Source organism: Amblyomma americanum, chromosome 4 (assembly GCF_052857255.1).
Source record: "Amblyomma americanum isolate KBUSLIRL-KWMA chromosome 4, ASM5285725v1, whole genome shotgun sequence".
NCBI lineage: Eukaryota > Metazoa > Arthropoda > Arachnida > Ixodida > Ixodidae > Amblyomma > Amblyomma americanum.
Genome location: NC_135500.1, coordinates 20,858,437 through 20,878,895, shown reverse-complemented (window position 1 = coordinate 20,878,895; position 20,459 = coordinate 20,858,437). Strand labels below are relative to the sequence as shown.

The following is a 20,459-nucleotide window of genomic DNA, read 5'->3' as shown; positions in this document are numbered from 1 at the left end:
GAAAAAGAAGGCTTGTTCCAACGCACTGGCTGAACACGTTGAAAACACGAAGCATGATATCGCTTGGGAAGAAGCGGCAATTATCGGCCGTGAGAAAAACTGGATGTCACGCCAATATCTTTGTCTATCCTTTGTCTTTGTTTATCCAGACAACAGATCTGACGGTCAACCGTAACATCGGCAAACTATCGCCCTCGTACGCTAGATGCCTGGGACGATTAGCACAACGTACTTAAGCTTTCTGTGCGAAATTTTTCCATCAGTGAACGAGACTTCCGTGTGGAAGTCGAAACGTCCTTCCATCTTGACAACACCTTTTGGTCGGCGCTTCGTTATTTTCGCCAATGTATTCACCCGACCAGACGAGATTTCGTCGAACCTTAGATTTCATCATGCTACGACGGTCGTATGGCCAGAATTTCATCACTCAAGTGCGCCAGTTCGTTTCGCTAACCGTCCGGCTTTCTGCGTTCAAGGCTCATCTAGAATTCAACCTCATATGCAAATGCAGGAACCTAACCCCGCGGTCCCTCCGCTTGCTACGACCGGTCGATACGCCCTTCGGTCATAGCGTGGTGTCAAGAGCAGAACGACAGTTGCGTCAAGCCAGAATCCTGGAGTGCAAGGACTCAATAAGGCACCTTCACAACCAAGCCTTTTTTGCCCGTCGCCGCCTTGAACACCAGTGTCCGAACGAGTTCGTCAGCATCCAGTTGCACGCGAACTTCGTAGCTAGTCTACAGTCTGGTCAGCGTGAGCGCACACACAAAGAGAAGCTAATCAGACTGCTACCTGGCCGTAAAGAGAGTCCGGCCAACAGACCTACCCCCACCGCCCACAATCTGTCTTCGTATAGGCCTACTCGAACAGAGCTCGCCGTTCTGGAGCTTGGTTTGAACTCCAATACGAGAGCGGCTCCGGACGCAAGAAAAATCATTTGTGCCGTGGAACAGGCTGTGGGACGTGTGGAAAACAATCGCCGAGAAGAAGCTCGTACCCGTGCGATCCGCATACTCGCCAAGCTGCCACATCGGCACCCCATCCCACTCCTTGCTCAGGAGCGTGATGCAGTCAGGAGCCTGCGGAGCAATACGGATATCGTAATCCTACCTGCTGACAAAGGCAACGCCACCGTCATCCTAAACCACAGCGACTACGTTGAGAAAATGACGAAGCTTTGGAGGATGATGGCACGTACATGCGACTCAAGCTGGACCCTACACTCAAGGTAGAGCGAGAGTTGCAAAGGCTTTTGACAGACGTCTTCCAGTTTGTTCCACCACAGCACAGGTCGTTATACTTCACGCTCCTCTGCCACAATGGATCTGCCCCTGCTTTATATGACCTCCCGAAGATCCACTAGCCAGGCGTTCCAATGCGACCAATAGTGGATTTTACCCGCTCTCCCTTGTACCGGCTTTCAGCGTACTTGCACAAAGTTTTTTCGCCACTCGTTGGCAAGAGACCGACTTTCGTACGCAACTCCTTTGATTTTACTGAAAAAAATACGCGAAATCACGATTGACAGCGAAGAGATCATGGTGTCATTTGACGTCAGATCACTGTTTACCAGCGTCCCCGTGGATCTGGCAGTGGAGGTATGCCGTTCAGCGCTTCGGGACGACGACGGACTGAGTGCTAGGACACCCATCAATCCATCGGACCTGTTGAAGCTTCTGCAGTTTTGCTTGAAGAACACGTACTTCATCTTTCGGGGCACTGTCTACAAGCAGGTTCATGGCACTGCCATGGGAGCATCTATCTCGGTCACAACCGCAAACCTCACGATGGAAGCACTGGAAAGCCGCGCTTTGGCTTCGTTCGAGCCGCGCCCGAAGGTCTTCCTGCGGTACATTGATGACTGCTTTTGCATAATCAAAAAGAATGCCTTGGCTGCTTTCACGAACCATTTGAACAGCATGGAAGATTCCATCCAGTTTACCGTCGAGGAGGAGATTTCTGGCCGTCTTCCTTTTCTGGACGTAATGGTGGAGCGACGTGATGACCGCCTATCGTTCAAGGTGTACAGAAAGGACACGCACACAGGCCAATACCTTCACTTTAATTCAGTCCATCCTACGTGCCATAAGCGCTCCGTCGTTTCTACCCTCGTCCGTCGTGCGGAAAGAATATGCTCGAAACCCGAAGAAAAAGCCTCTGACATACGCCAAGTGCGACGCGAGCTCAACAATTGTGGCTACCCACAGCACTTCGTGAACGCTGTAATACAGCAGACAACGAGACCAGCTCAGCCCGTTCGCCTACCTTGCCGTGCCCGAGCTGCAATACCCTATGTGCCAGGCGTGAGCGAGTCATTGGCCCGCATTTTTCGCACCTACGATGTGCATATAGCTCACGTGCCGGCGTTCAAGCTTCGTCACGAGTTGGTGTCCGTAAAGGACAAGCTAAAAAAGGAAAAGTTTCCCGGAGTAATTTATAAAATCCCCTGCTCAGACTGCGATCACTCCTACATAGGTGAAAGCGGAAACTTTGAAAGACGGCTGAATGAGCACAAGAATGATGTCAAGAAAAAGAAGGCTTGTTCCAACGCACTGGCTGAACACGTTGAAAACACGAAGCATGATATCGCTTGGGAAGAAGCGGAAATTATCGGCCGTGAAAAAAACTGGATGTCACGCCAATATCTGGAGTCTCTGTTTATCCAGACAACAGATCAGACGCTCAACCGTAACATCGGCAATCTACCGCCCTCGTACGCTAGATGCCTGCGACGATTAGCACAACGTACTTAATCTTTGTGTGCGAAATTTTTCCATCAGTGAACAAGACTTCCGTGTGGAAGTCGAAACGTCCTTCCATCTTGACAACACCTTTTGGTCGGCGCTTCATTATTTTCGCCAATGTATTCACCCGACCAGACGAGATTTCGTCGAACCTTAGATTTCATAACTGCTATTTGAGCTGTCCTGAGGGCGTTATGGAAACCTCACGCTCCACCTATTGCTTATAAAAATATGAAGTAACGCATTTAACCGCAAAATATGTCGCCTGAAAGTGACAGTAAGTTAATAATAATTTAGAACAGACGGAAAACGAACACGGTGAAAAGCGCCTATGAAATAACAAAAATGGAAAACGAACTGGAGGCAAATATTCACGCCCCCCCCCCCATAACTCCAGATGGAAGAAGAAGGCATTATTGCATTATACGGCATATACTCGTGTCTAAGCCGCGCGTTTTTCATCAAATTTTTTCAGCTGCGGGTTACATACGAATCAGGCCTACAGCTACACATTAGCACACTGTGGTGCCACTGCGATTACTGTGTCTGCTAATTAATAAGCTGGCGAAAGATACGAACATTTTATTTCACCGAACGGTGGCATATTTAAACATTCAGCTCAAGCATGAGGTTTATCCCATTATCGCTCCGAACCCAGCACGTGGAACGAAAAGGAGCTACATCAGGATAACTGACAAGAAAACTTTAGCCCGTGCAGATAAACTAACAGATTCTGATAAAAGGAATTAGAAACGAAAAGGAGGCGCCATCTCTTAGCAAAAGCAGTGTCACACAATTGTACAGCAACAGCAGAGTCATACATGAGAAGCAAAAGCAGTCAGAAAGTAAAAAACCAATAACAAATAGCAATCGTCGCAAAAGCAGAGTCAGAAACCGAAAAGCGACAAAAATGGGAAAAAATAAAACCAATAACAAAAAATTAAAAAAAAAATTAACAACTTACCTAAACAAACAACAAACGGCTGCTAGTAATGCAGGGCTAGAAAGTCGCACAGTACATGACGTCACAAAAAACTGTCAAGAAAGGAAACTTCATTACTACGGAGGGATACCGTTAGTGACTCTTCGGATACCGTTAGCGACTCTTCCGAACGAAGCAGCAGATAACAAAGACCAAATGGCTTTGGGCAAGGCACCATGATAACCGGAAACAGAAAGCCTTGGAAACGTCGTGTTGCGCAGCGATGATGGTAATGGATGAGGTGTGGGAAAAACTGGCCCCATCTTGTACCACTTTGTGGCGCGTTTTATTCTTTTTTTTTACAAATTTTTTCGGCTGAAAGTTTGGGGTCGGGGCTATACAGGTGGGTGGCTGTTACACGAGTATATACGGCAAAGATTCATAAATAGCAACCAGGGTGATTTATACCCGAAATATCTTATATTTATGCGAGAAAATTGAAAATATATCTTTTGCTCACTGCATACATACATACATACATACATACATACATACATACGTACGTACGTACGTACGTACGTACGTACGTACGTACGTACATACATACATACATACATACATACATACATACATACATACATACATACATACATACATACATACATACATACATACATACATACATACATACATACATACATACATACATACATACATACATACATACATACATACATACATACATACATACATACATACATACATACATACATACATACATACATACATACATACATACATACATACATACATACATACATACATACATACATACATACATACATACATACATACATACATACATACATACATACATACATACATACATACATACATACATACATACATACATACATACATACATACATACATACATACATACATACATACATACATACATACATACATACATACATACATATTCCTGAAGGAAGCCAACAGTACCTGAAACCAAGGAGAATAGGGGATTGAAAAGAAAAATGGTGGTGCTCTTTAATAGGAGACTAATTGGGTAATTATTTATTTATTTGTGATGCTTTCAGGGCTAGGGTCGGGTGTTACAGAGGGGAGTGGGATATACATAACATGAATAAGAGAAAAGCACAGGCGTACACATACAGGTGTCAATCGAGAAATGTTAAACAGTGCAAAACTGATTAAATAGGAACACCAAAATATAACGACCAGAATCCCTGATTAGAGCACAAGCCAGTGCAAAAATGATTAATAAGGAACACTAATATATAACGGTAAGAATCCAAAAATACTATACAAGTAAGAATCGAAAAATAACTAATAGCACGTCTATTATAAACATGGACACTAAAACGAGCTGTTAAAGCATTTTTGAACAAGGTCTGGTTTGGTTTAGTGGGTTTACCGTCCCAAAGCGACTCAGGTTATGAGGGACGCCGTACTGAAGGTCTGCGGAAATTTCGACCACCTGGGGTTCTTTAACGTCCACTGACATCGCACAGCACACGGGCCTCTAGAATATCGCTTTCATCGAAATTCGGCAGCCTCGGCTGGGATCGAACCTGGGTCGTTCGGGTCAGTAGCCGAGCGCCATAACCACTGAGCCGCCGCGGAGGCTTTTTGAGCAAGGTAACATCTGTAATAGACACAAGAGCATCGGGAAGGCGCTTCCACTCTTTTACTGAATGCGGAAAGAATGAATTGTGAAAGGCAATTGTGCGGCATGCAAAAGATCCAATTTTATGTTTTATGACGATGGTCCACGCGAAGTGACGTAAAAAAGGGCCGTTGGAGCAAAAGATCGTGAAGTGTGCCGTAGTAGTATATTTTATGCAGCAAACAAAGTTGAAGCATCTGACGTCTCAGTGAGAGTGGTGGTAGGTGTAACGTGTTCTTTATGTTAGTTGTGCTGGCAGTAAGATGATAATTACTTAGTTTGCAACGAACAGGTCGATTCTGATTAGCTTCGATGGTTGTTACTAGAAAATCAAGGCCGAGGTCCCATACAAAGACAGCATACTCAAGATTGGTACGAATAAGTGTTTTATAAGGTTGTAGTTTAAGGCATAAGGAAAGGTTCGAAGAATTACGCTTCAGATAGCCTAGAGAACGATTAGCGTTGTTAGTTATATAGTTGATGTGCTGTTGCCACGATAACTTGGGTGAGAACAAGACGTCTAGGTATTTGCAGGATGTTACCTGTTCCAGTGAGTAAATCTGCATGATATGAGATGAACAATTAGTGTTAGTTCAAGATGTATGCACTACATTACACTTCTCTGTGTTAAGAGTCATTAGCCAAGCCTGACACCACGTAGTTACTGAGTTAAGGACCGATTGCAGAATCCTTGCATCATCAGGATTGCTTATTTCGCGATAAATTACACAGTTGTCTGCAAAAAGGCCAGCGCCAGACTGAATTTTGTTCGGTAGGTCATTGATATACATTAGATAGAGTAAAGGTAACTTAATAGAAAGCAGAAGAAAAACCACGTGTCGCCGGTGGGATTTGAACCCACGACATCAGAATTTCGCCTTTGGTGCTCTAGCGGTGGTCAATATTGTCACTGTCACTTTTCTTCCGGTTTGTAATCAGAAATATTTAAATATTTGTCCAGTTAATCTAATAATGAACACCACAAATTAATAAAAAACAACCTCTATGCTCATTGATTTCGGGGACTGCTGGCTTCCTTCTTGTATGTCATAACGGGGCGCTATTTTACATTCCGTTGTCTGCTATATTTACCTTTGTATAAAATTATATTAGAGGAACTGAACTCCACAAATTAATAAAAACCAACCCCTATGCTCCTTGATTTCGGGGACTGCTGGCTTCCTTCATGTATGTCATAACGGGGCGCTGTTTTCGCTTCCGTTGTCTGCTATATTTAGCTTTGTATAAAATTATATTAGAGGAACTGAACTCCACAAATTAATAAAAACCAACCCCTATGCTCCTTGATTTCGGGGAATGCTGGCTTCCTTCATGTGTGTCATAACGGGGCGTTGTTTTCCCTTCCGTTGTCTGCTATATTTATCTTTGTATAAAATTATATTAGAGGAACTGAACTCCACAAATTAATAAAACCAACCCCTATGCTCCTTGATTTCGGAGACTGCTGGCTTCCTTCATGTATGCCATAATGGGGCGCTATTTTCCCTTCCGTTGTCTGCTATATTTACCTTTGTATAAAATTATATTAGAAGAACTGAACTCCACAAATTAATAAAAACCAACCCCCATGCTCCTTGATTTCGGGGACTGCTGGCTTCCTTCATGTATGTCATAACGGGGCGCTATTTTCCCCTCCGTTGTCTGCTATATTGATACGTGGCGGCTAGAAGCAGCAGTAGAAAGAGCAGAGGTAACCTGCTACGCAAGGAACCGATGGCTTGGAGTTGACTCTCAGTACACAAGCGCGCACCTCAGCGTCGTCTTCGTTACCAACCACTTCGTCGTCCTCCCAGCGTCCGTAGCATGACCCCTCCTCGCGGCAAAAGCACCGTCCCGGTGCGCACTACACAGGCCAGCTATACGGCAAGTTGTAAGGTTTGAGGCGGGACACATGGACGATGTCGGTGCGGGCTGCAGCGGCCGGAGATGGCGGATGTAGCGGGGTGATCTCGTACGTCACCGCGGTCACCGGACGTACGACCCGATAAGGGCCTGTATATCGGGGGAGCAGTTTTTCACAAAGGCCCACACGGCGGGAAGGGATCCAGACTAACACAAGGGAGCCAGGAGAGTAGGTGACTTCACGACGGCGACAGTCATGACGTCGTTTCTGATTGACTTGGGAGGCCGACAGCCGCTGGCGGGCGACAAGACGGGCAGCGTCGGCGCGAGCGATGGCGTCCCGAGCGTAAGGACTCGTGGATGCGGTGGGGGGCAGTACACTGTCGAAGACCAGCAAAGGATCGCGGCCAAAGAGAAGGTAAAAAGGAGAGAAACCGGCTGTATCGTGACGCGTAGAATTGTAGGCAAATGTAACAAATGGGAGGCTAATATCCCAGTCGCGGTGATGGTCGGAGACGTACATGGAAATCATGAAGGTGAGGGTACGGTTCAGACGTTCAGTGAGGCCGTTCGTCTGCGGATGGTAGGCCGTGGCGAATTGATGACGGACGGAGCAGGAGCGGAGGAGTTCGGCGACCACTTTGGAAAGAAAGCAGCGACCGCGATCGGTGAGCAGGTGACGGGGAGCACCGTGGTGGAGTATGACGTCGTGCAGGAGAAAATCAGCGGCATCAGTTGCGCAGCTGGTTGGGATCGCTCGAGTAATAGCGTAGCGCGTGGAGTAGTCCGTCGCGGCCGCGATCCATTTGTTTCCCATAGCAGACACCGGAAAAGGGCCGAGCAGGTCGAGGCCGACACGGGAAAACGGGTCTACGGGGATGGGAATCGGCTGAAGGTGCCCGGGAGGGAGAACCGAGGGCGTCTTCCGCCGTTGGCACAGTTCGCAAGCGGCCACATAACGGCGGACAGAACGGTATAGACCGGGCCAAAAGAAGCGGTGGCGCACGCTGTCGTAGGTGCGGGAGACTCCAAGATGACCGGCCGTGGGAACGTCATGAAGCTGTTCAAGGACGGTGCTGCGCAGGTGTTGAGGGACCATGAGCAAGAGGTCAGCGCCGTCAGGCCGCATATTGCGCCGGTAGAGGACGTTCTCATGGAGCACAAACGGGGCGAGGGACGCATCACAGCGGTTGGCAGTGAGGCGGTCGATGAGGGAACGTAGTGACGAATCCAAGCGCTGTTCTTGCGCAATGTTGCGGAAGGCCGAGATGGATAAGACGCAGGCGTCAGCCTCGCATTCGTTGGAGGAGGGCGGATCGACAGGGTAATGGGACAAGCAATCCGCGTCCTGGTGCAAGCGGCCGGACTTGTGGACGACACAAAATGTGTACTCTTGAAGGCGAAGAGCCCAGCGCCCCAGCCGGCCAGTAGGGTCTTTGAGCGAAGAAAGCCAGCATAAGGCGTGGTGATCCGTGATAACAGAGAAAGGGTGCCCAAACAAGTAAGGGCGGAATTTTGCAATAGCCCAAACCAGAGCGAGGCATTCCCGCTCGGTGATAGAATAGTTGCGCTCTGACACAGAAAGGAGACGGCTGGCGTACGCAATAACGCGAAGCTTGTTGCGTTGCCGCTGAGCAAGTAGGGCACCAATGCCATGGCCGCTCGCATCGGTCCGAAGTTCCGTACGGGCTGAAGGATCAAAGTGCGCCAACACAGGTGGAGCAGTGAGGGCACTGATAAGGGCTCTGAAGGCGTCAGCTTGGGGGGGTCCCCAAGTAAACGGGATGTCCTTCTTGAGGAGCGTGGTAAGAGGTCGGGCTATTTCCGCAAAGTTCTGGATGAACCGGCGAAAATAGGAAAATAGGTCGAGAAAGCTGCGCACATCACCGGAGGAGCGCGGAGTAGGAAATGAACGCACGGCGCGGACTTTGTTGGGGGCGGTTTGGATCCCAGCAGAATCGACCAAGTGGCCAAGGACCTTGAGCTGACGGCGGCCGAAGGTACATTTTTTCGAGTTCAGCTGAAGACCAGCGCGGCGGAAGACGGCAAGGATGGCTGAAAGGCGATACAGGTGGCTTTGGAATGTGGACGAAAAAACAATCACGTCATCTAAGTAGCAGAGGAATGTCGTCCACTTAAAACCGCGCAGGAGGGAGTCCATCATGCGCTCGAAGGTCGCAGGAGCATTGTACAGGCCGAAAGGCATGACTTTAAACTGGCACAGGCCGTCCGGGGTGACAAAGGCGGTTTTCTCCCGATCGCGTTCATCGACAGCGATCAGCCAGTACCCTGAGCGAAGATCGATAGAGGAAAAGTAAATGGCGCCGTGCAAGCAGTCGAGAGCGTCGTCAATTCGGGGCAAAGGGTAGACGTCTTTCTTTGTGACGGCATTCAGATGGCGGTAATCGACGCAGAATCGCAGGTTTGATCTTTCTTTTTAACAAGCAAGACAGGGGACGCCCAAGGACTACTCGAAGGCTCGATGACGTTGCGGGCCAGCATCTTGTCCACCTCTGCCTGAATAACACGGCGCTCTGCGAGGGAGACCCTATAGGGCCGTCCGTGAATAGGGCGGGCTTCGCCGGTGTCAATGTGGTGGGCGACAACAGAGGTTTGATCCAAGGGACGGTCCCCAAAGTCAAAAATATCACTGTAGGAGGACAAAAGGCTGTAAAGAGCTGTAGAATCAGCAGAGGGCAGATCGGCCGCGATCATCCGGGAAATAGAGTCCTCATGGGAGGGTTGCGATGTAGGGACATTGGAGACGGCAGTCGTTGGGTCAGGAGCCAGGACAGAAACTGTGCAATCGGTCAATGGGGACAGATCAGCAAGGGAAATGCCGGCCGGAAGTACCTGAGGGGACAGGCTGAAGTTGAGTACAGGGAGGCAGGTGCAGTTGTTGGTGATGTGGACAATGGTGTGGGGAAAGAGGACATTACGATTCAGAATCACAGCGGTGATAGGGCAGGCGACGTAGTCTCCATCAGGGACTGGAGGAGAAGGCGACAGAGGGATGTATACAGCAGGGATGTAGACTCTCAGCACACAAGCGCGCACTTCAGCGTCGTCTTCGTTACCAACCACTTCGTCGTCCTCCTAGCGTCCGTAGCAATATTAACCTTTGTATAAAATTATATTACAGGAACTGAACTCCACAAATTAATCAAAACCAACCCCTATGCTCCTTGATTTCGGGGACTGCTGGCTTCCTTCATGTATGTCATAACGGGGCGCTATTTTCTCTTCCGTTGTCTGCTATATTTACCTTTGTATAAAATTATATTAGAGGAACTGAACTCCACAAATTAATAAAAACCAACCCCTATGCTCCTTGATTTCGGGGACAGCTGGCTTGCTTCATGTTTGTCATAACGGGGCGCTATTTTCCCTTCCGTTGTCAGCTATATTTACCTTTGTATAAAATTATATTAGAGGAACTGAACTCCACAAATTAATAAAAACCAACCCCTATGCTCCTTGATTTCGGGGACTGCTGGCTTCCTTCATATATGTCATAACGGGGCGCTATTTTCCCTTCCGTTGTCTGCTATATTTACCTTTGTATAAAATTATATTAGAGGAACTGAACTCCACAAAATAATAAAAACCAACCCCTATGCTCCTTGATTTCGGGGACTGCTGGCTTCCTTCATGTATGTCATAACGGGGCGCTATTTTCCCTTCCGTTGTCTGCTATATTTACCATTGTATAAAATTATATTAGAGGAACTGAACCCCACAAATTAATAAAAACCAACCCCTATGCTCCTTGATTTCGGGGAATGCTGGCTTCCTTCATGTATGTCATAACGGGGCGCTATTTTCCCTGCCGTTGTCTGCTATATTTACCATTATATAAAATTATATTAGAGGAACTGAACTCCACAAATTAATAAAAACCAACCCCTATGCTCCTTGATTTCGGGGACTGCTCGCTTCCTTCATGTATGTCATAACGGGGCGCTGTTTGCCCTTCCGTTGTCTGCTATATTTACCTCTGTATAAAATTATATTAGAGGAACTGAACTCCACAAATTAATAAAAACCAACCCCTATGCTCCTTGATTTCGGGGACTGCTGGCTTCCTTCATGTATGTCATAACGGGGCGCTGTTTTCCCTTCCGTTGTCTGCTATATTTACCTTTGTATAAAATTATATTAGAGGAACTGAACTCCACAAATTAATAAAAACCAACCCCTATGCTCCTTGATTTCGGGGACTGCTGGCTTCCTTCATTTATGTCATAACGGGGCGCTGTTTTCCATTCCGTTGTCTGCTATATTTACCTTTGTATAAAATTATATTAGAGGAAAACTCCACAAATTAATAAAAACCAACCCCTAAGCTCCTTGATTTCGGGGACTTCTGGCTTCCTTCATGTATGTCATAACGGGGCGCTATTTTCCCTGCCGTTGTCTGCTATATTTACCTTTGTATAAAATAATATTAGAGGAACTGAACTCCACAAATTAATAAAAACATACCCCTATTGTCCTTGATTTCGGGGACTGCTCGCTTCCTTCATGTATGTCATAACGGGGCGCTGTTTTCCCTTCCGTTGTCTGCTATATTTACCTCTGTATAAAATTATATTAGAGGAACTGAACTCCACAAATTAATAAAAACCAACCCCTATGCTCCTTGATTTCGGGACTGCTGGCTGCCTTCATGTATGTCATAACGGGGCGCTGTTTTCCCTTCCGTTGTCTGCTATATTTACCTTTGTATAAAATTATATTAGAGGAACTGAACTCCACAAATTAATAAAAACCAACCCCTATGCTCCTTGATTTCGGGGACTGCTGGCTTCCTTCATTTATGTCATAACGGGGCGCTGTTTTCCCTTCCGTTGTCTGCTATATTTACCTTTGTATAAAATTATATTAGAGGAACTGAACTCCACAAATTAATAAAAACCAACCCCTATGCTCCTTGATTTCGGGGACTTCTGGCTTCCTTCATGTATGTCATAACGGGGCGCTATTTTCCCTGCCGTTGTCTGCTATATTTACCTTTGTATAAAATAATATTAGAGGAACTGAACTCCACAAATTAATAAAAACATACCCCTATTGTCCTTGATTTCGGGGACTGCTGGCTTCCTTCATGTATGTCATAACGGGGCGCTGTTTTCCCTGCCGTTGTCTGCTATATTTATCTTTGTATAAAATTATATTAGAGGAACTGAACTCCACAAATTAATAAAAACCAACCCCTATGCTCCTTGATTTCGGGGACTGCTGGCTTCCTTCATGTATGTCATAACGGGGCGCTGTTTTCCCTTCCGTTTTCTGCTATATTTATCTTTGTATAAAATTATATTAGAGGAACTGAACTCCACAAATTAATAAAAACCAACCCCTATGCTCCTTGATTTCGGGGAATGCTGGCTTCCTTCATGTATGTCATAACGGGGCGCTGTTTTCCCTTCCGTTGTCTGCTATATTTATCTTTGTATAAAATTATATTAGAGGAACTGAACTCCACAAATTAATAAAAACCAACCCCTATGCTCCTTGATATCGGGGACTGCTGGCTTCCTTCATGTATGTCATAACGGGGCGCTGTTTTCCCTTCCGTTGTCTGCTATATTTACCTTTGTATAAAATTATATTAGAGGAACTGAACTCCACAAATTAAAAAAAACCAACCCCTATGCTCCTTGATTTCGAGGACTGCTGGCTTCCTTCATGTATGTCATAACGGGGCGCTATTTTCCCTTCCGTTTTCTGCTATATTTATCTTTGTATAAAATTGTATTAGAGGAACTGAACTCCACAAATTAATAAAAACCAACCCCTATGCTCCTTGATTTCGGGGAATGCTGGCTTCCTTCATGTATGTCATAACGGGGCGCTGTTTTCCCTTCCGTTGTCTGCTATATTTACCTTTGTATAAAATTATATTAGAGGAACTGAACTCCACAAATTAATAAAAACCAACCCCTATGGTCCTTGATTTCGGGGACTGCTGGCTTTCTTCATGTATGTCATAACGGGGCGCTGTTTTCCCTTCCGTTGTCTGCTATATTTACCTTTGTATAAAATTATATTAGAGGAACTGAACTCCACAAATTAATAAAAACCAACCCCTATGCTCCTTGATTTCGGGGACTGCTGGCTTCCTTCATGTATGTTATAACGGGGCGCTGTTTTCCCTTCCGTTGTCTGCTATATTTACCTTTGTATAAAATTATATTAGAGGAACTGAACTCCACAAATTAATAAAAACCAACCCCTATGCTCCTTGATTTCGGTGACTGCTGGCTACCTTCATGTATGTCATAACGGGGCGCTATTTTCCCTTGCGTTGCCTGCCATATTTACCTTTGTATAAAATTATATTAAACGAAATTGGGTGTCGTATGGATCCGGTGGAACGTAAAAGCAGGTAGATCGACGCAGTGTGAAAGAATGAACCGCTTTAATGCTGGCATTTCGGTCAGGGTCCGGTCTGGTCTTCTCTTCTCTAAGACCAAACCCCGGTGAGAACGTTGGTATTAAAGCTGTTCGTTCTTCGACTGTGCTTCGATTGATATTTTTTATATATACTGAGTACGCGGTGGCAGAAATTTCGCCTCTTTCATCGGTACATATCTATAATCGCCATCGCCCGCCTTTTTCTCAGGATCGCGCTCTGGGTGCCTTGTTGTTTTCGGATAAAGACGTCTGTTTAAGCGGTGGCTCAAAATTTTTGTACCTCTATGCGTGTAACATTGCGCCCTTAACTCGTGCAAAACTTCAGCCCGCGGCTTTCTACGGATGGTGTGGTCAATCTTGTATATTTTGAACATCTTGATTTTGAGAAAAGATAAAGAATGAATGAATGAAAACCTTTATTGTTAAGGAGAATTCTCGCGGCGTAGGTGGGTCCTTCTGTTCAGGGTCTCAGTGGCCTTTGCAGTCTTATGAGCCCTGTCGATCAGCTTCAGCTGTTCTTTAGGTTTCGAGCAGGACAGCGCAGCCTCCCACTGCTCCGGTGTTGGTGTGTTGTTTGTTAACGCTGCCTGGATTTTCTGACAGGCCCATGTAACGTGATAAAGCGCTGAGTGTTCCCCGCAGAGCAGGCATTTGCTGTCTTATGTTGAACGATAGATTTTGCTTAGTAAAATGAGATTGGATTATGTAATAGTCTGCAGTTGTCTCCAGGCAAGGATAAGGAACTGAGCAACCATATGTTTACCTTGACACCGGCAGTGAAATTTTGAAGGCCTACAGCATATTGTATTTGGATTTCGTTTTTTCAGTGAGAATTTATCCACGGAAGAAAACATTTAAAGGCATGCGGCATATAATTCAGGTGATGGTAACTGCAATGCAAAATCAATACAATACAGTCGAGGCTGGCAATATCTACCTCGAAGTTGACCGCAAAATTGTTCCATTTATTCATAATTCTTTACTAATACGTGGTGGTAGCAGCGCCGGGGACAGCAGACGAGCAGACGGAGCTGGCGCCGAAATGAACTCCTTACTGGGGTGGTTTGGGTCCAAAAGGAACTGAAGGACTCAGCGGTAGCGATGGCAACAAATGTGCTCTGCGGTTGTCGATGGACAGAATCAACGCTCCTCTCGGCCCCACACAAAGCTGAAAACGTTCGAGGTAAAGGACAAAAAGCTAACACTTATTTCTCGGATTACGTAGAAGCAGTTGCCCCTGGCTGCGATCATTCAAAATAAACCTCGTCGCACTTTGCACCACAAACAAAGCGATAAAGCCGCGTACCGGCAGCTGGGAGCACCAGAAAAATAGTAGTAAAGCAACCTTCTCATTAATATACAGAGAGGGCGATTTTTGAACTCATCGGTCATACGATGGATTATGGTTTGTGGGGTTTACCATCCCAAAGCGACGCAGTTTTTGGGAGATGCCGTAGTGAAGCGCTCCGGAAATTTCGACCATTTAGGGTTCTTTAACGCGCACTGACATCGCACAGTACATGCACGGGCCTCGAGAATTCCGCCTCCATTGAAATGCGACCGCCGCAGCTGGGATCGAACAGGCGTCTTTCGGCTCAGCAGCCGAGCGCCATAATCGCTGAGGCACCGCCGCGGCTTTGTAATAAAGAAGAAAGAATACATTGCAACCAGGCTATTGAGGCGGTTCTTTCAGCGACACGCCACCCGTCAGCGTGGTGACAGCGCACCAGGCGTTGCTATGCCCGTCCTATACTTCGCATCGAACGCGAAGCGAGCAGTTCTTCAGAGCTAGCTACAGCCTATATCATACAAGCACCTCGAGCACACCTGCTGCAATGTCTTAGGCTGATATACTCCACCAGTCCTTGGATTTTCCTATCCCTCTATCCGCGATACACCAGCAGTGCGGGTGCGTAGGCCTCGGTCTACACTCTGTCAGCAGGCGCCAAAGGCCGCGCAGCCGACTCGTTAAGAGAAGAGCCACTTGCAGGGCGCGGCACGCACGGTGTGCTATGTTTCGAAGGAGCGGCGAGAGAGGAGTTTTATATGCTGCTATACATTCCTGTACTTTTGATTTTCAAGAGGCCATCGCAGCGAATAATTGGAAATATCACGGCGCTATATATCCGTGCTGGATATATAGTCGCAGGTATTCAATGCTACACTGGTTGTTAAAGATATCTCTAAGGGTGAAATGGAAAGTTTCGCATCCCTTCATGCAGACCAAGCTGCAAAAGTGATTGTCGCTGGTGTTGCCGGTATGCGTGCATGCAGGTGCGCAAGGGCATCCCCCTGGTCCACCTGTACGGACTAGAGGACCTCTTCTACAAGTACGGGGTCGACCTCGAGTTCTGGGCCCACGAGCACTCGTACGAGCGCCTTTGGCCGGTGTACGACCGCAAGGTGGGTATATTTTGACATTCATTCATATTGATAACCGCAAGGCACAGTGACCCGGAAACCTGCCTCCTCAAAAGATATTGCAGTAATACACGTTCTTGGGAAAGTTCGTGCACAGCTTGAGTAGACGAAGCGCACAAAAGATAGCACACAGACACGAGAGAGGCGCTATACTTGCAACTGTTCATTGAATTCAGGACCTGCTTATTTATAGCCAAGAGGAAGGCGTGGTGGATTGGGAGACAAAAACCAATACAACAAATAACAGGTAAATGACATTTGCGAGGGCAAGAACAAAGGGAACAAAATTCAATCAATTCTTTCTAAACTTATCTAAAAACATACTTTTATCCTTATGAATGACAAGCGATGGGGTGCTAACAGAGGAACTCCCGCTTTTTCTACATCCCATGCATGGGCTTCTAGCAATTCGCGGACAATCTTATCTTTGCTTTTATGTAATATCTGAGTGTTTTGGAGCTTTGCGTCCCAAATTTTCTGCTCTTCTTTTCCACAGACCTTGCGCGGAGCGCTGAAAATCTGAGCGCTGAAAGCACAGAGTTATGTGCGCTTCCCAGCAAAGCAAACACGGTGCGCTTCCGCACTGTAACAGACGACACGAAGCACCGCCTCCTGTGCGTCTGCGCCACATGGTTTCGATGCGCGACCGCACCGGATGCGCTGACGCGGAGCGCGGCCACGCTTCGCCGTGTTCGCACATATTTTGAACCACCCTGTACACCTTCCCACAAGTCAGCGGGATGCTATAATTAAACTACCCCCACAGCACATTTCACAAAAGCGTTTTCATGCTTAGTTCCGCATTCTGATGGCTTGGCATTATCAGTTCCAATCTTTCGACATAGCGACGCAAGTTTGCTATGTGCAGAAAAGACCACAAGAACTTTGTATTTCACAGCTACATGATTATGATTATGAGCCACTTTGTGGGAGTGTGGAATCACCTCCGGTTTGATTCTCCTTTCAGATACTTCATCCGCCTCGCTCTTCCTTTTTCTTTCTTTTTTTCACCTTTTCAACAACGCTTCTGCCACCGAACTTATAACCACGGAAAGAAATCCTGGCTGTTTAGCTTTTGAATCTGTGCACGTCAAAGCTTTCCTGCACTTTATGACAGCAATATTTCTTTAGAGCGGATTCAAGACACATGATGGCAATGACATGCCAGTTTCACAGTTTTCGAGCACGTCGAATCGTACAGCAACGATTTCTTCCGGGCACGAGGATGATACATCCAGCAAACGCCTTCTTCGTCAGTATGGTTATGTCAATATCTAAAAACTGTAGCTTGTTTTCTTTCGCGATATCATAAGTTAAATCCAAACCCTTGACGTTGTTTAAAATCTAATAAAGTACCCTGCACAGTTTGCGAGTAAGACAGGGGCGATTATTTAGTCAATATAATTAAAAAATCGTCCACCCACATAAAGGTCTTGAGAACTTTGCGTCAAACCCCCCGATAAGGTTCTGTCAATGCCCGCAAGAAATAGGTTGCACAACACGGGAGCGACGCACGAACCAGTACATATTCACTAAAACAGTTTTCGGGGAACTTGGTGCATAGCTTCGAGAAATCAAGCGCAACAAGGACAGCACACAGAAAGGAGAACGACGGGGCATGCGCTTCCCTGTCGCTTGTTCCTTCGTTCTCCTTTCTGTGTGCTGTCCTTGTTGCGCTTCATTTCTCGAATCAATAGATATTCTTATTTTTTGCACATACATTTGATTTTGAGAAGAAACGCTCGTCGAAGACAAAGAAAACAGTAACAGTGCTTGGAATTTACCTGCAGATATACCAGCAATATTTTGGGAAGAAATTAGGCGGTTCATTTCGATGCAGGCCAAGACAGGTGCCATCAACTCTTCGTGCGGTATACAGTAAAACAGATCTACCGTATCTACAGAAAAAACACAACCCAGTGACTTGTTCTCCGGCAGAAATTCAATGACTTCAAGGCTGTTCCTGACGCCAAACGGATATTCTACGACCAGGTTATTGAGCTGTTTTATAAGGGAGCGGCTAACTTGATTTTGCCAGGAACCTCTTTCGCTTACTATGCACCCGAGATGTACACCTTCCTCGTGTGTCCGCGCAGTGAGTACCACATCTAAACTATTGCGCTTAGTGTCCTGAATATATTTTGCGAGCTTCTGTAAACCCAATTGTTCACATAAGGAAATTACCTTACTTTTACCTTTCCAGGTTCTGTTTAGGGGTCTTGAAATTCCTGTAGATAGCCTGGACCGCTTTTTTGCTGAACATGCCTGACGGCAAGGCGACGAAGCCTACTTCTTTGTCGGGCTGCATGAGTCGTAGGTCATTGTTCTTGAAAAAATCTACGACATGTTTCATTCTAGATCGTTGGAGAGGTCCGTTAGTAGGTACGGTCCTGGTGATGCTGTCAACACCGTCGAGCAAGCACCTTACTTTGCCCTGCGCGTCGGCCTTGTTGGAAATTCGGCGGTTCAGGGAAAGGAGCTCATGTTCCGGGATTTTCGGCTCGACGCTGTACTTTGAAACCTTCTTGAGCACTTCAACGATGTCTCCCGGAATGTATGCTCCCTCAAGAATCTGAAGTGGCGTACCGCCGTCTTGGGCGTCTTTGCTGTCTTTGGGTAGCGCAAGCAGAGCCTCCTGCCACAAGAATTGTGCGGTCTGGGCTGCTAGTTTCCGCAGGTCAGACTGCAGCTTCATGCCGGCGATGGTCATAGGGTCCAAGGAAAACCATATTAGACGAAGCCAATCGTAGAACAGGCGAACGTTTCGTCATAGCTCAGATCTTAACATCTGGCACTTTCTTTTACCATGACCGATGGATGGTATGGCGACACCAAACAATGCAGCAAGTACACGAGGTATGAGTCTGTCGGAGCTAAGGCGAGGAAGAACCAGCTCCGACAGCATTGAGGTTCGACTGTTTATTTGCGCTGTTGTTGTTGTTGTTACCCTCATACAATGGCACATGCCCACGTAGGGGCATTGGCCAAGAATTGGGGGCACAGAGAGTTTTTCAGATAAATATTTCCTGGATGAAAATAAAATGAATGCTGAGGAAGGAAGAAGTAAACAAAAAGAAATAGCGAAATTAAACGGGAAATGCATAACGCACGCAGGAGATCGAGACTGATGCTTATAGCCGAGTGGCTAAATGATAATGATAATAGTAAGAATAAGATTAATATTGGAAAAAAATAATAAAATGACCAACGTAGCCGGTTTGATTCCATTCAAAAATTTGGGACGGCGTTAAAAATAGACCTGTGTCTGTACCCAAGTATGCTGGCTCCAAACGACAATATGACTGGGCTGCTCAAACAAAGGCCAAGCTGTTGTAGTGGTTTTTCTAAAAACGGTCTTCTCATCATGGTGTACCGGCGACAAAACAACAAAAAAATGGTTTATGGTTTCGTGCTCACCACTGAATAACGCACACGGAATTAAGCGCCAACTCAGACCTTTGCAAATAAAAATTTAAGGGTGGGATCCGGCAGCGCAGCCTTGATAACGATACCTCAAGCTGCCGTGAATGGCATGATTGCCTGCTCCTCGAATACTTCAGTTGCAGGAAATCATAAGATCTTAAAATAGATTCAGTTGTCATTCTTAACAAATTCTGTCTTCGAAACCTCACTGCTGTGATGTACGCTGTAGCCGGAACGATAGGAAGCACGGGGCCATTCAGGGACGCCTTTGCCAGGCAGTCCGCAACATCATTGGCTGTCAAACTGCTATGACCTGGCACCCATATCATGTGAACAAGGCTCAAATGCGGAGGGAGTAATGAATGGAAGATGTTTAAGATTGGCGAATCCACAGCCGAAGCAAATGTCGAACACAAAGAAAAAGTCTGTAATGACAGCCACTGCAGAGAAAGCTGGCTCTAATTTTCGAACAGCAAGCACCACCGCCAGAAACTCCGCTTAGAAAATTGGGGTGTAGTCAGGAAGCCGCACAGAAATAGACCAATCTAGAAGCGGGTAATTTACCCGCCCCTGCATTTTCATCACATTGTGAGTCGTCAGTAGCTATGGTTAAGCTAATAGGTATGCTTTGTAAATGGTCTTCTAATAAACAATTTAAAATGCGGGGTGGTAAATGCTTAGCGTTTTTCGGGAAAATGTCATCATAGACAATTTCTACAGAGGACCCACTGTTTTTTGTCGGAAGGATATTATACAAAAGTAAATTTAAAGGATCAAGCAAATTTTGTACCATAACTACCTGCGGGGTATGAAATCTAGGCCAATGGACTCTAAAAAAGCAAGTCGGCTGACAACAAAAAACAGACAAAGAGCTGTGTAAATCTCATTCATATATCCTTAGGCACGTCTGAACAGCTAGGAATTGAAATCTATATAATAAATGAGGAATACAGGCTTCAAGATAAAGCACATT

The 20,459-nt window shown here is 46.1% G+C and overlaps 1 protein-coding gene across 8 annotated transcripts in view; it reads left to right on the top strand.

Moving 5' to 3' along the window:
* LOC144127825 (acid phosphatase type 7-like) overlaps positions 1-20,459 on the top strand; it is a 160,194-nt gene that overhangs the window by 110,349 nt on the left and 29,386 nt on the right. For all 8 annotated transcript variants that reach the window (XM_077660772.1, XM_077660770.1, XM_077660773.1 and 5 more), the window contains exon 9: positions 15,917-16,045. In XM_077660772.1, the coding sequence (XP_077516898.1) occupies positions 15,917-16,045 (129 nt within the window). The remainder of the gene's footprint in view (positions 1-15,916; positions 16,046-20,459) is intronic.